At 55.9% G+C, this 16138-nt stretch overlaps 1 protein-coding gene across 1 annotated transcript; it reads right to left on the bottom strand.

The window, feature by feature from the left end:
• Positions 1–193: 193 nt before the first annotated feature.
• On the bottom strand, positions 194–3508 carry MAFB (MAF bZIP transcription factor B). Its single transcript, XM_042980400.1, has one exon. The coding sequence runs from the start codon at positions 3142–3144 to the stop codon at positions 2173–2175; it is 972 nt and encodes a 323-aa protein (XP_042836334.1). The 5' UTR covers positions 3145–3508; the 3' UTR covers positions 194–2172.
• Between the last annotated feature and the right edge of the window lie 12630 nt (positions 3509–16138).

The raw sequence follows: 16138 nt of genomic DNA, 5'->3' as shown, positions 1-16138 counted from the left end.
GAACATATTTGGGGCTCATGTACATACACACTCACAAGCAAGGGAGAGAGTTGCCCAGACCTGGTCTGTTTCTCCATTGGCCAGGGAGGGTGAGTGTCCCCAAAGTGATTCGACTCTTAAAAAGGCAAGAGAAGAAAGTCAAAGTCAGGCGCACGCAGAATCCTCTAAATAAACACCATTTCCATGGGTTTAATAAGCAAAATAGGAAACCATTTTAATAACCAAAAAACAGAAACCAGTCTGAATAAAACTACAATAGACTAGGTTTTAATATTTTCATATCATAAGCAGGGTTTGAAATTGATCCCTTATTTTACATGAAATAAAAACAAATTTCTGTTGCAGCAAATTTGATTTCAACACAGTTGAATCCGTAAAAACCGAAGCTCGTTTCTGATGCAGGACGAATATCCACAATATTTAAAACTGCAAGCACCATGCGGTTCATACAATCTTGTTATTACTGTTAATTTATCAACTAATACAAACTCAAAAATGCATCCGGCCAGCAGCGCCAGCAATCTCAAATGGGAACTAAAAAATACGCTTTCGTTTTGGTATTTTTGTCAGTGCAACTTAAATCCTTTTACTGACCTGCAGGAAAAAAAAAAGGTAATAAAGAAAAACACCCAGATTTTCCCTATAACTACTATACAACTGAAGGGGGTGGGGGGGGGAACTCACCTGCTAGCTCAAAAGCAGGGAAAGAAACACACAGAACGTGTTGGTCTAAAGGACGCGCTTGAAAGTTGCAAAATTACTTGCCAATGGTTGAGTTTCGGTAGGTTCAGCACACGTTTGGGTCACCATTGGACAGTGTCCGGGCTGGTGAAGCCACTCACCCTAAGAGCACCGCAGCCACAGCAATTAGTGTGGATGGACCTGGAGGGCTGTGAAGGGACCCTGGGGTGATTCCGACTGCATTAAAAAGCACATAAGATCTGTTTTCCTTTCCGTTCTTGTTAAGGGTGTCAGTTTGGGACACCCAAATTAGCAAGGTAGGAGTGAAGACATTCCTGGGCCGTGCTCCTCCCGGGTGCAGAACTGGGCAGCTACCCTGTCCTGATATTCAGGAACTGGGACCCGGGTCCTCTTTCTGTCGACACCCACAAAACTGAAAACTGAAGCGGAAGGGACAAGAGGACCGAATGGAGACGGGGAGAGGGGAGAAAACATGCAACTTCCAAGGGTGCCCCAAGACAAAGTTGTTTTCTGGTGCAAAATGCCCAGAACTTTTTTTTTTTTTTTTTACTTACAAAAAAATAATGCCATAATAATAAACCCAAACGAAGACACTCAGCTTGCTGCCACGTTCTCTAAGCTGTTTGGCGGGGCGGTATTTACAAGCCGACAGCCGGGACTGAACCCCGGCAAGCAGCCGCCGGAGTTTCTGAACTGCCATCCCTTCTCACTCAAAGAAACAAGGGGGTTATGATCCATGATCAACAACATGCTAAAAGTTAAACAAGAAAATGGTACAAAATAGAAATTATTACCATACATGTCCAGCATGCAGGATTAATATTTTTAATGCAGATTTTCGTATTTTTTCTATATAATGGAGCAGGCAATAAAACTGATGAGAATTGCGCGCAGAACGTCCTAACCGAGGCCCGCGTCTCGGGGCTGAGAGCCAGTGTTCTCCGGACCCTGGACAGACAGGTCCGTCTGTCCTTCCTTCCTTCCTTCGCTCAGCCTCGCCTCGCGCCTGCCGGACACCAGGGTCCCTCTCCTCTCCTCTCCTCGCTGCTCTCTTCCTGGGTTGGACTGCGCTCCGGGCCGCGACGCAGCGGCCCCGGCTTAACGCGCAAAGTTCAGAAAGCCAGGAGTCTCCAGACGGCCTTGGCGACTCCTCGGGACTATGCCTCGCCGCCCTCCAGCCTGGAGGAAAGTTGCTCCGGGACTTCCCACCCCCTCGTCTGGCTCTGGCTCTGCTCGAGTCTAGGAGGCGGCGCTGGCGCGCGCCGCTCTCCTCTTGGCCAAGGTCCCCTGCCTGCCCGCGCGCCCTCCCGTCGCCCGCGTCCCGCGCGCCCTTCCTCCCTCTCCCTCAAGTCAAACAGGTCAAGGCTGGGGCCGTGGCAGGGACAGGGTCCGGGGGGAGTCCGGGGCGGGGGACACGGGACGGGGAGTCCGGGCCCGGGGCATAGGGCGGGGGCCGGGACCGGCCACGACTCACAGAAAGAACTCGGGAGAGGAGGGGCTGTCGCTGGTGGAGCCCGCCTCCCTGAAGCCGGAGTTGGCGAGTTTCTCGCACTTGACCTTGTAGGCGTCTCTTTCGCGGGCCAGCCGGGACACCTCCTGCTTAAGCTGCTCCACCTGCTGAATGAGCTGCGTCTTCTCGTTCTCCAGGTGGTGTTTCTGCTGGACGCGTTTATACCTGCACGACTGGGCGTAGCCCCGGTTCTTCAGGGTCCGCCGCTTCTGCTTCAGGCGGATCACCTCGTCCTTGGTGAAGCCCCGCAGGTGGCGGTTCAGCTCGCGCACGGACATGGACACGAGCTGGTCGTCGGAGAAGCGGTCCTCCACGCTGCCGCTACCACCAGCCGCCGTCGCCGCGGCGGCCGCGTGCGGCCCGGGCCCGGGGTGGCTGGTGGGCAGCTGCTGCGCTGGGCTGGCTGCGCTGGACGGCGGCGGCGACGCTTGGTGATGGTGGTGATGGTGCGGGTGCGCGTGCGGGCCCAGCTCGTCGTGGGGCACGCCGGCGCCCGGGTATGCGTGGTGCGGGTGTGGGTGGTGGTGATGGTGATGGTGGTGCGCGCCGCGGAAGCCGTCGAAGCTCTGCAACGGCTGTGGCACCGGGTGCGAGCCGATGAGCGCCTCCACCGCATCCTCAGGCGTCAGGTTGAGCGCCTCGGGGTTCATCTGCTGGTAGTTGCTCGCCATCCAGTACAGGTCCTCGAGGTGAGTCTTCTGTTCGGTCGGGCTGAAGCTGGGCGACGAGGGCACCGAGCTACACGGCGTGCTGAGTGGTGTGGATGACACCGAGCCGGCTGGCTGCAGGCGCGTGCAGGGCCGGCCCGGGCGCTCCGCGCGCCCCAGCGGCTCCTTCTTTACGTCGAACTTGAGCAGGTCGAAGTCGTTGACGTACTCCATGGCCAGCGGGCTGGTGGGCAGCTCGGGCCCCATGCTCAGCTCCGCGGCCATCGCTGACGCGAGGCGCAGCCGCCGCTGCCGCCCGGGAAACTTTGCGGCCGGCCGGGGCGCGCCGAGCCGAGAGCGGGGGCGAAGAGCCGCGAGCCCGGGAGGCGGGGAGCCGAGGGCGCAGCGGGCCGGGGCCGCCGGCCAAGCCTTTGTCTGGGGACGCGGCGGCGCGCCGGAGAGTCCCGAGGCTGCCTGCGCCGCCCCAGAGCTCGGGGCTGTGGCCGCGCCGGGGCCGGGCCGAGTCGGGAGGGGCGGAGAAGCAAGCGGGGCGCGCGGCTGGGCGGAGGGGAGGCGCCGGGCAAGCGCCCGCCGCTCGCTCTCTAGCTCTCCTGCTCTTGGGCTCTCTCGGTCGCAGCCGCTCGCAGCCCGGCGGCGCAGCTGTGCTGGCTCCGGCGCCGCCGCCGCCTTTTATCGCCTTCCTGATGTCACCGGGGCGCGGGGGCCAGGGCGGCCCAGAGCTCTGGCCAATGGCTGCACGGCCCCCGCGGCCCGGCGGCGCAGGGCGGGGCGCGCCTGACAGCTCCTCCGCCCCCCGCGTCAGCTGACTGGCGGCCCGAGCCGCCGGAGAGCCGCGGAGGCCTGGCCGAGGGCTGGAGCCCAGTGGGACGGCGGGCCCCGGCCCAGCCCCCAACACCCTCCAGGTCCCGGTCCCCGCCCGCTTGCCTTTGGGGCGCGCCCCCCCCCCTCCGTGGGCCTGGCCGCCGCTTCCACCCCCTTCGCGTGCTCCCCTCGCTCTTTACCCCTCGCTCCCCACCCCCAGCCCCTGTCACCCCCAAGGAGGCTCAAAAGGAACGCCGGGACGACACCTCTCGGGCCCTTTGTTCCCCAGCGTCCCCCGCCCAGTGGGGGACGTTCCGTGCGCCGCGCGGCTGCGGGGCCGTGCGAGTGTGTGCCGTGCGTGGCTGCCTGTGTTTCCGCAGGTCTGCGCGTAATTTGTGTGCTGGGGGTGGGTTTGCGGCTCCAAGAGTTGTGTTCAAATCCAACTCTGAGCCTCAGGGGACCCTCGGGCTAAGCAGGGGCAGTTCCCCTCCTGGCGGCTGCAGGGGCCGAGACCCGAGATGGGACTCCCTTGCCCAGCCGCTCCCCGCGCTCGCCCCACGCACAAAAGCACAGGATGAAGGAAGCGGGGAAAGAATCGGCCGTAAGGCTCTGGTTTCCTTTCCCCAGCCCGACGCACGGAGCCCTGAGCTCCGGAGGGTTGGGGCTGAGGCTAGCTCAGGACGGTGCTCCGGGTGGCTCTCGGCTGCTGGGGAACCGACCCTGTTTTTGTTTGAACGTTTTGTAACGATTTAGCAGATCTCGGCGTCAGCGGGCCGCGAGAGGCTCAAACAGGCATAAAGTGCGACCCCAAGTGGCCACTGTGCGCAAAGGCGCGCGGAACAGCCTGGCCCGCGACTGGAAGGCTTGGACGACGCTTCGGACCCAGCTGGGTCTTCCTAACCGGTCCAACCCGGGCCAGCCCAGAACGGAGGCTGTGTGTGCACCGAGGCCCAGGACAGGTTCCCTTAGAGCCACTCACGGTCCCCGGGTCCCTTCCTGGGACTCAGCCGCGAGTTCGGCGCGGATCACGGCGCTTGAAACTCCAAGCCCCAGCTCATGGCGCGGGGGAGAGGGGCTGGGGGTGCTGGGATCCCCCTCGGCAGCCCCCTGCGCGGGACGGTCCTGGGCCGAGTTAAGTCTGTGGCTGAAAGCGGAAACACCACAGCGAGGGGGCCCAGGGCTGTCCATGAGAAACCTCAGAGCGCAGACGGGGAGCCCACAGCGCACCGCACTGGGGATCCAGGCAGGGCTCGGGCGCCGTGCACCCTCCCAACTCGGACTCAGTCTGGCCCGAAATAAGAGCCTCTTCCCCGAGACTCGGCCCGGGCGCAGAAACCGGATAAATCGCAGATTCGCTGTACCCGGAGACCCGACCCGCCTCCCGCGTCGCCTTCTGCTCTTCAGCTTTGGGCGCGCGCAGCGAAAGGCAGGAGAAGCGTGCAATGGGTGAGTGTGTCCCAGCCGCTGCCTGTGCAGAGCCAGCACGACTGACGGCGCGTGTAGGGGCCAGGTGAGCCACACCAGTGCGGAGACAGCCAGGTTTTTTTTCAGTGTTAGAAGGTAAAATAGTTTGCCTCCAGCTAATCTGAAAACTCTCTTCTTTTGCGCCCTCGGTCAGGCTGGGGTGGGGTGTGGTCTTGAGCCGCCCAATTTTTAGTAAAATGAATATATTTGAACCAAAACTTGGACTGAAAGGTTTGGATCAGCAACTGTTATTCTGGAAGAGCCCGTCTTCAACCCTTTGCGAGAAGCGTGCTCTCCGCAGAAACGATTCGGCGATCTCCGGGGAGAGTTTGGGCCCTGCGGCTGCTGCGCCCCTGCCCGAAGCTGGGCTCCAGGGACGCGCACCCTCCCTGGCCCGGTAGTGTTTGGACGCGGTGAGAGGACACTCGCACCGCGGCTCAGCGGGGGAACGTTTCCAGGCCGTCTGGGGTCTGCACAGACTAGGGCTCCAGCTTGAGGCGGACAGGGCGTGACAAACGCACTAGGCTCTCTCGGTGCCGACTGACCCCCAGCCGTCGGCGACCTCCTTCTGGGCACTAAAGAAACCCGGTGGCGCAGAGGAAACGCCTGACGCTGTGGACTTCTGCGTGCGCACCGCGGCGGCCGACCAGGGTCACCCCCCCGGTCTGCCTGACCTTGGCTGTCGAGGACAGAAACCGGAATCTCAGCAGTGTGGCCAACTAGGCCCTAAGGGTTCCTTCGGCCCGGACTCCGCGGTTCCAAAGTTCCCCGTCTCCTGGGGCGTCCCGCCGCCGTCTCAGGGTCTCTAGAACTCGGGCTTTGTCTGGGCAGATGCTGTCCTCTTTGTCCTGTGCCTCCGTCTCCGTTGCGGTCAGTCCCCTCCCCTGGGCTCGGACTGCGATATCTCCGTCCAGCCCTAGGTCCACCGTCCCGCCAAACGCGGTTTTGTGCTGCTGTCCCAGCCAAACCAGTCCTTCCTCTCTCACCCCACCCCCAACCATCTCCAAAAAATGTTGGAACTGAGGGAGTAAATGAGGCACGAAGATTGCTCCGGAGTGAAGGCCGCTGCAGGACAGCCGACCCCACTTCTCAGTGAGACCCCAGGCCGGCACCTGCTACGCTCCGCCGCGGAATCTCGGCGCCCCAAACCCTATGGCCTCCCGCTCCCGACAGCCGCTGCCCGCCGCCACCTCCCTGCGCCTGGGGCGTGCGGGGCTTCCGGTCAATCGGTCTACGGGCAGTTCCTGGAGGCTGCACTCCTTGCCTAAAAGACTAGCTGGGAGAGGGGCGGGGGTGGGGGGGGATGGAAAGAAAAGAAAAGGGATGGTGGGAGAAGTGGAGAGTGGAGAAGGAGCGGCAAAGGGAAGGAGGCCAAAGACACAGGAGTAGCGCGCGGAGCCCCAAGCCTCTTTTGAATTGGAGCCGAGGACTATCGGCGGCGCCCAGAGCCCTCTACCGAACAGTTTGTTGTCTTTTGCCCCCAAAACTCCAACCTGAAGTTTTCACCCTGACGCGATCTCCTCCCGCTACCCACCCCAAGTTGGGCCAGAGGGGATGCGTCCTGGGCGCACCACCTGGGAATTCTTCAGCTACAGTTAATGAGCGAGGAGGCTCTGCGCGGCCCGTGCCACTGCGCGACCTTGGGGTGCTCGGGGTGGGGGTGTGCGAAGAAGTTATTCCTCAAGGGAGCACGGGGTCCACCGCCAGCCGCCGGGTTCGAGGTTCGCTGCGCTGTTCCCACCCTTCCTGTTCCACCATCCCGCTAACCGGGGAGTGGCCCCGCGGCGCGTTCCGCTGTGCGCATCCAGCCCAGCGCGGCGCTCCCGGCCGGCCGCCGGCAACCCGGTTCAGCCCCAAGATGCACTGTGCACCCGTCGTTCCCTGAGAGCGGCAGGGTTTTGGTGCGTGAGTGGGCGTCTCTGTGCGTGCAAGGGTGAGGTGGGAGGTGTGCAGGAGGTGTGTGTGTGTGTGTGTGTGTGTGTGCGCGCGCGTGTGTGTGTTGAGTGGGGAAATAAGGCATGCTTCGAACGGAAGAGCCCGGAAGCCCCTGACCTAAGCACTAATTGTACTATCCGGGGTCTCCAAAGAGGCCCATGTTCCCAAACGCCTCAAGATGCTAGCTCCCTGCTTCGGGCATCACCCAGGAGGCCGAACACTAGTCTCCTCCAAGGAGCCCTGAGGCCTCTACCCCCTTCTTCCAGGCCTGGTGGAAGGGAATTCTGTTGCCCTCACTCCAGGATTCCCAAGGCCCAGGGCTTCCGAGAAAAGGAAGGAACGTTTTCTCCCTCCTCTTCCTTTTTCCCAAAGGCACCTGTCATTTCCACTGCCCCCTGCCCCACACAATGCCCATCAGATTCCAACCCAGTGCTTCCAAAAAGGTATTCTTGGGCTTCTGGATCCTGGTAGCCTTGAGAACCCAAAGGACTCAGTGAGTCTCAGTAGGGGGCCAGAGATGCCCCCCTCCTCTGCAGAGCCCTTTTCCCACTCCCTCCCTTGGAAACCAGAGACACCCCCCCACACACACACACACACACACACACACTTGGGAGTGGAAATTTTTTATTAAAATTATTTCACCTGCTTCTTTTTACTTTGTTTTAACATAAATACTAGAAGTTTTTTTTTTTTTTAATTATATTTGTGCCTTACATTCTATTCCTATTGGACAGCAATGTGTTAGACACCCCCGGGCAGTATTGCCTCCAATAGAGATGAAGTGTTTGATCATAATATTCACTCCTATCTCTATGGGGACTTGCAAAGCCTGTATCATTCACTTTTTCCTTTAATTCTCACAACTCTATAAGGTAGCAACTATTGTTACCCTTATTTTACAGAAATGTGTAGACAGGTAGGTAGGTAAATACAGATACATAGCAGTGTCCTAAGAGTATCAACTCATTCTGTCCTCGCCACCGCACTTTCAGGTGGGGAGGATTATCCCCACCTACACAAAGGAAGCTCAGAGAGGTTAAGTGATTTCTTTAGTTGCACAGCAGCAATATTAGCCAGAGCTTCTGGCCCCAAGGCCAGTATTCTGAATACTATGTAGTACGTGGTCCATGTCTGGACCCGGTGGCATCCTGGGGACCCAGGTGTCAGCACATTTCCCCAGCTGCTCTCTGGGTCAGGATTCCCAGCTCTCCAGACTCCACGGTGGTTCCATTCAGGTCACAGCAGAGCCTCTGCTCAGTGCCAAGTCTTTGCTGAGGGCTGAGCTAGAAGGGCAGGGATGAACTTGCCTTCTTGTCAAAGGCAGTCAAGCATCCTTGGGCTTCTTCGCCTTCTATGTCCTCTTCCCTGGCTGTGCAGGGCTGGAGGGTCAGGATGGGAGAGAAACCAAGGCTGCATGCAAGCCAAAGGAGAGAAATCTTGCAGAGTCCTCTTACCCTGTCCTTTACCCTTGGCCTCAGCATGACCTTCAATCTTGGCCTTGATCCTTGGTCCTACCTCTCTCTGGTCTGAGTTTGACCTTCAGCCTGTTTGACCTTCAGCTTCCATTCATTCATCTCTTAAGTGTCAGAAGAGAGAGAGAGAGATGGCCCAATGCTGATGAAGTTCGCTACCACTCAGAGCTGGTGAGGATGGCCTTCCCACCACTACCTGCCCAGGACCCCAGGACCAGCATTGGAGATCCTGAAACCTCATCATTGTTCTTCAGGGCCAAGGCTTTCACCTCCCGTAGCCCAACCATCACCTATCTGCCCATCCCTCTACCTCAAGATCTGTTTCTCCATCTCTTGCCTTTACCCTCAGCTTTTGCTTCAATGACTACAGAGCCCTTGGCTCAGACTTCCTTCTTCTCCACAGTGTCATGGAGGCAGTTTTCATGTTATATGAATCTGATCACCTTCACCCCCTGCCCCCTGGCTTACCTACAAATTCCTTCAGTACTTAGACAAAAACCCAAACGCTTTAGCATGGCCTTCAGGCCTTGAATGACCTGCTCCTGCTCACGTATCCCACCTCATCTCTCCCTGAATTTCCCCTCACAGTGTGCCAAGCACACTGCTTTCTGTACGTTCTTCCACAGCCCAAGCAATATTCTTCCACAGGGCCTTTGCACATGCCATCCTCCCTGCCTAGAATGAGGCAGTCTCTTTGTCCGGAAAGACTTAGAAGAGGTGGTCTGTGGCTCTTGCCAGGCCTCAGAGGGACCTCGCTGGGAACAGAGGTGGGGAGAAGAGTCCAGGAGCCAGAGCAAGGTTCCAGTCACTCTAGGGAAATCTCACATATTGAGGTCTTAGGCAGAGCTCTTACCTCTATCCCTTCCCTCTCCAAGCTACATCAAGCAGACCTTAGCTTTGGGAGAGGACTTAGAAGATAACACGGGTCAAGGAGAGGCTTCGGCCAGTTAGTCCTAATGCTTTCCACTCGAGAAAATGTGTTTAAGACACAGATTCCTGAACCACAGTCTGACTCTATAGGTCAAAGTAGAGCCCAGGAACTTGCATTTTAATAAGTTCCCGAGGTAACTCTGATGGTTGGGGTCCAAGAAATACACTTTGAGAAACTAGATGGAACTTGACCATGAGCTCCTGGAGGGAGACACAGTGATGGAGTTGTCTATGTGTCCCCAGTGGCCATTGCAATGCCCATCCCAGGAGGAACTCAGTTACAGTTGTGGAAGAATGAATGAATGAATGAATGAAGGCAAACACCAATGCTTCCTTGCAGTATGACCGTCTCAGAACCCTCAGGTCTTTTCTGCATGCCCTCCAGTCCTCTCCTCTCCCCTAGTTAACAGTCATTCCTGAACCAGTCCTGCCTCCTTCCTCCTCAGACTGAGGAACAACTCAGAGGACATCTGTATGATGAGTGACCCTGCCCTGCTGGCCTTCCCTCTTTTCTCCCCCTCTATCTGAAAGTTTTTCGGGGCCTCAGGGGTCTAGCTTCCCACCGAATGCTCATCACAGCTTGGGGAGCAAGCCTTTGGGAACAGGGGCGTGGGTGACACTGTCCCACCACTGGGACCTGCTGCCTGGGGCTGATGGAAAGAATAATGCTGTTTGGCTGTGCCTGAGCCCAGGCTCATTTCAGCCCAGAGCTGCTGTGGTCATTCAATCTCTTTCTTACCTTTCGTCTTTTGAAAATGAATTATACAAGACGTACAAGCCTCCTTTCTCATTGTAAAAAATGCAACAATGTAGTTTTAACATCTCTGTCTAGAGCTACAGCTTGCTTTTTATTTTTACTCAGCAACTTCTGCGTCAATACACAGAGATCTTCTTTCTTTTTAACTAATGCATGGCAATTCGTCCAGTGGATGCTCTGTATTTGTTGGTTTTTTTTTTTTAGCCAGTCTTGTATTTATGGACATTTAAGCTATTTCTGATATTTCACTACTGCAAACAATCCTGCAACGAATAGCTTTGTACATGCTCCTTTTTGCATGTGGGCAAGTATTTCTCTAGAAGAGATAGCAAGAAATAAAATTTCCAGATTGAAAGATGAACACAATTTGTAATGTAATGTTCATGCTGTCAAATTATCCTCTAAGAAGGCTGTATCTACTTAATTTCCCATCCAAAATATGTGAAAGTAAACTGTTTCCCCACAGCCACACCAACAATGGATTTTGTCAAGATTTTTCACTTTTGTGCCAATTCTGTTTACGTCCCTTCAATGACCAGACTGGGAGATGAGAGCACAGGAATGGGCATGGCTTCGTTCTTCCCTTCCAGGGAATTGCAAACCTTCCCACTGTAGTTGGAGTGGCGGTGTAATGGAGAGGCATCCATAATGCTGGTGGATCCCCAGCAAATGAGCCCTTGGTTCAGTGGGGGGCGGGGAAAGGAGTTGGCTGATCTGGGTTGCAAAGCAGAGGTAACACTTAACTAAGGCTTTGAAGGCCAAGCAGAAATTTGTCAGAGAAATGCAAGAAGGCCCGGTGGTAGACTCAACCCAAAGGCACAGAGCAGAGGCAATGTCTCAGGCACTTAGGGAGCTATTTCTGAGAGGCTACAGATAGACCTTCATGCTTCCGCAGGAACCAGTGTTTAAAGGACCTTGAATGTCATGTCAAAGAGTAAGACCCCTATCTTTTTTTTTAATTTTTAATGTTTAGTTATTTTTGAGAGACAGAGACAGAGAGCAAGTAGGGGAGGAACAGAGAGAGAGAGAGACAGAGAGAGAGAAAATCTGAAGCAGGCTCCAGGCTCCAAGCCTGACGTGGGACTTGAACTCTCAAACCGCGAGATCATGACCTGAGCCGAAGTCGGACACTTAACGGACTGAGCCGCCTGGGTGCCCCAAGTCAGACCCCCATCTGAAGGGCTGGAAGATCCTTTCCACATGGGCAGGCATCCTTTCTGGTTTACTATCTGTCACATACTAGGTGCTCAATAAATATTTGTAGAAATGAGAAGGAGCATCCCAAAGGCATTTAAGCAACATGTTAACTGGCTTTCATTTCCCTCGGAGACATGCTGTGCTTAGTGCCAGGGACTGTGAGTCTGGCCGAGTTCTGCATGCCAGAGGTAAGGCATAGACAAGCTGGGCTCGGGAATCCATTCCTGGGCCTGAGCCCCCCATCCCGGCCTGGTGCCAGGTCCCTTTCACCTCTGCCTGTTAGAGATTGCTTTTGGTTTCTGTGTTGACAAGCCCTGTTTCTGTGTTTGGAGCGGCTGTTCAGTGCCATTTCCTGATTTAATATCAGAGCCAGCACAGAGCAAGGATGCACAGTTAGCACTTTTTGCTCCAAGTATTTTTCAAGTTCCTTTTTGATGTAAGGGTTGGGTTTGCAGCTTCCCTGATCTTGCTGAGCAGGGAGGGAGAGATGGGGGAGAAGCTGGGAGCCGGAGGGGAGAGGGGAGGGGAGAGGGCCCAGAAAAGATTCATCCAGTAGAGCAGAGCTGAGAGAGACGCTAAGCTCCTTTCTAGAGAGGGGATGGCAGAGGGCTCAGCAGAGACAGAGAGGCAGACTGTAAGGTCTGCTGGCCGGGGCAGCCTCCGTGAAGCCAGGCTGCTGTTTCTCCTCTGGGTGGGCGTGAAGACGTATACATACATTTATATGTATGTCTCTGTCACACACACAAAGGACTAAAAAGCTTAAATAAGCCAACGATGCGATTCAAAATACCAGAAAATGAAAACGAAATTTGTTCAAAGGAAAATTGAAGATAGATACAGGTCCCAGGCACTCAGGTATTGTGACTGAACATCTTCCATGCGTGAGGCCTTCTGCAGGACCATGGTCTGGGAACAGACTGAGGAGCTCATCTTCTTCTGGTGGAAACAGATTTTTTCACTGCACCGTAGTCAATGCAGGGATGGAAGCGTGCACGGGGCGAAGCGGGGGCTGTCCACACACACACACACACACACACACACGCATATACACACACGTGTGTGAGCACACATGCACTTCGGGACAAGACCTGGGGAGAGACTGGAGTCTTTGAAGGCCTTGACCCACCCGCCCCCACCTACAGAGAGGGACCTGTGTGGCCTGGTATTGGGTCTCACTTCTTTTTTTTATGTCTATTTATTTGTTTTGAGAGAGTGTGTGTGGGTGTAAGAGCAGGGGAGGGGCAGAGAGAGCAGGAGAGAGAGAATCCCAAGCAGGCTCTGCACCATAAGTGTAGAGCCCAATGCAGGGCTCGAACTCATGTACCATGAGATCATATAACCTGAGCTGAAATCAAGAGTCAGGCACTCAACCAACCGAGCTACCCAAGCACCCTTCTCGTTTCTACCTCCGCTGCCACTCACCTCTCAGACTCTGCCTCTGACCCTCTGTGTCATTTGGGGTCTACTGAGAAGCAAATGCCAAAATGAGATCTGACATGCAAGAGGTTTACTGGGGAAACACCTGTGAAGGATAAAGTGCTGGGCGCAGGGGGAGGCAGGGAGAGCCTTCAGACCAAGACCAGGCCTGACATCTGTGGGAGGGGCCGGGGAAGAAGGCGGCTTGGGAGGGAAGCCCGTCAGGCTTCAGGCTTGTCTCAGAAAGTGTCAGCCAGGCTCATGGGACAGTCCTGGGCCAAAGTCACCTCCTGAGAACCCCACATCTTGTGGGAACGGGCCAGCACGAACACCGCCCTCCCACCACGTGCTCAGTCACTGGCTGGGAGCACCTGGGAGGAAGTGCACAGTGGGGGCGTGTCCATCAGCGGTGCTCCCCACAGCAGTTTCCCTTGAAAGAGACCTACACAGGGTATTTCCCTGACCATCATATGCTCTCTTGTCCACCCAGTCTTTGCAGACTTTCCAGGTAGTGAAATCATAGCAGCAAGCATCTTAGGGAGCATTTTCTACACCTGAGGGCCTGTGTTATCGAGGGCTAGCATCATCTCACTTCAGCCTCCAATATGACCTTATAAGATAGGAGCTATTGTCATTATCATCCCCCATTTTACAGACAAGAAGGCTGAGGCTCAACTAAACGAAATCACTTCCTAGAGGCCACACCTCACAAATGGCAGAGAGGAAGCAGGCTCTAGACTGTTTTGGCCAGGAGGAGGCTTAGAAAGGGTAAATGGGAGGCTCATTCCTCTCTGTGTATCTGTCTCACCTGCTGCTGATTCCTGTGATGTGTTAACAAGACAGCCTCCAAGAAGACCCCTCAGGTCTCATCTGGGGTCAATGCCAACCCATTCCAAGCTGGCCTTAGGATACCAACCATCTGCCAGCCAGCTCCAAACAAAAGGCCCAGAATGCTCACCTGAGGTAGGCACTCTCCAGCAGCCATATAGCTATCTGCCTTTTTCTCACGCATCGCCTCCTCCAGAAAGCCTTCCCTGACTGGCTCGTGTTTCCACGGCACCTTATGCTGAACTCCATCAGTGCATCTATCACACTGTGCCCAGAATGGCTGTTCAATCTGTTTCCACTACCAAATCGGGCCCCTCCAGGACCCAAATCAGATGTGAGTCATGTTGGCGTACCTAGTACTCAGCACGTAGGGCCCCGGGACTAGACAGGTGTCAATGCATGGAAGGGAAACTCTGGCAAGTGAAGACTAGTCCAGGCCACCAAGAAGACAGCCTTGGAGGGCATGGGCCCCTTGTGACAACGAGACCCTGGCCTTCAGAAGAGGAGTCTGCATTCCCCAGCCCGGCTGCCCAGGGGCCTCGTCAACCCCCAGGCAGTGTTAACACTGGTCCTTGCTTCTTGGCAATAAATCCATGCCTCCCACCCCACCCCAGCATCTCTGTGGGGGGCCCAGGCCCAGGCCGTCCAAGACCTGGGCATCTGCTCAGCCGCCAGTGGCCCAGTGGGTAGCCCCAGCCGAGGAGGAGAGTTATTTTTATTTATTTCTTCTTAATCGTGAACTTAATTTAGCCGCTAATCAGGTTACCATGGTGACTTGCGCTGGGTTTACAGCAGTTTCCTAAAGCGCCTTTTCCGCACTCTTTGGGTAAATGAATAACATTTGGGCGATGAGCGAAGTGCCTAAGTATTGGGTGTCCTAGAAAAAGGTCAGATGCTTCCGTTCTGTATCGCTGATTCCCCTGCCTACTGTGCTTACGGAAGAGCCATGACTCTGGGCTGACTCCAGTTTCCTGTCTTCTGCCCTCCCTTTGAAACCTTCAATGGATCCCTATTGCCAACCGGGTAAAGTCTGAGATTTTTGCATTGCTCCTCTAGCTTCACCTCCCTAATGCCCCATCTTCCCTTTCCCCTGGGTTGCTCCCTGTGTGTTTGTGCCTCGGTGCCTCTGTCTGTGCTGTGCCCTGGGCCTGGAAAGCCAGGTTGGTCTCGGGAGTGGCCCAAAGGGTTAAGTTCTCTCCCCTCTGTCTTAGGAGTAAAGGAAACCTGGCTTGTCCTGGGACCACACTGCGCCCCGATGTGGTATCTGAGGACATCTTTGAGCACTGTTCCTGGGTCCACTATCACGGGGGCAGTGGTGGAGAATAACAGCTAGCCAGCCCACGATTGTAGGGCAGAGGAGCAGCAGGGAGGAGAAATGAGGAGCCAGGATTTTGACAATTTTCTGTATTTTATGGTCTGGGAGGCTCATTTAGTTTTCCGCCCTGTTGTTGGGGGGCACACTGTTTATTTCCCCTCACCCGGTGAGCTCAGAGGCACTCCTGCCTGGGGGCAACCAGAAGCCCCCCTGTGTCTCCCAGAAAGGAAAGTGTCTCCAGGCTGGAGGCCACAGTTTCCAGGTTTCCCCTGAGGACCTTGAGGCTGGCGGCCAATCAGACCCGGGATCAGCCACAGTCCATTAGCGAGTGCCCAGGGCTCAGGGCGCCAACGGAGCCACCAGGCGTTGGTGCCAGATCCTGCCCAGGGAACCCAAAGCCATCTTTAATTATTGTCTTGTCCTTCGTAAGCAGACAAACTGCACCTACAGACTGTAGGCTGGCTCACTGGGCTCAGAAAGCCCCCCAGCCACCAGTCCCAGTACCCTGAGTTCACCGGACACCCTCCGGGTCTGGATATCTGCCAACAGGGACCACTCTGTGCACCTCCAGGGCTGTAGGAAGAACAGCCAGCCCAGGCTGCAGCCCAACTGCAGGCAAGGCTGTGTGAGTTCACCGCAAGACCACCCCTCTCTGGGCCTCACTTCCCCCATCTAGAAGATGGCAGGCGTGCTGGCCTCACTTCTGGCCCTGCGGAACTGGGAGTCAGAAGAACTGGGTTCAAATCCTGGCTCAGCAGGGTTGGATTTTGCTTTAAGACTGAGGCCAAGGGAGAGGACAGGTCAGTTCCAGAACGCCTTTGGGAGGGTGAGGTCAACAGGCAGAGACACGTACAGTGGCGACCAAGAGAGGGATGTCTGTGATGTACCAGAAAAGACCGAAACAGCTACAGTGACTTCGGCAGGCGTGTTTGTCCATTTTCACCCCCAGAGAGTTCTGCCCACATGACTCAGGGAGCGTGGGAGAGTCCTGGCTACACAGGCATGGGAGGACCTGGAGATCCAGACACAATAGCCCAGGGTTTGAGAGATCCTAGCTCAGTGGCAAATTTACTACGTGGCCTCAGGCAAGTCGCTTAACCTTTCAGGGCGTCAGAAGAGTTTTCCTCTGGGTGGCTCAGTTGG

The sequence above is a fragment of the Panthera tigris genome, chromosome A3 (genome assembly GCF_018350195.1).
Source record: "Panthera tigris isolate Pti1 chromosome A3, P.tigris_Pti1_mat1.1, whole genome shotgun sequence".
Lineage (NCBI taxonomy): Eukaryota > Metazoa > Chordata > Mammalia > Carnivora > Felidae > Panthera > Panthera tigris.
Note: the sequence above shows the minus strand (reverse complement) of the source record. Positions and strands in the feature narration are given on the sequence as shown.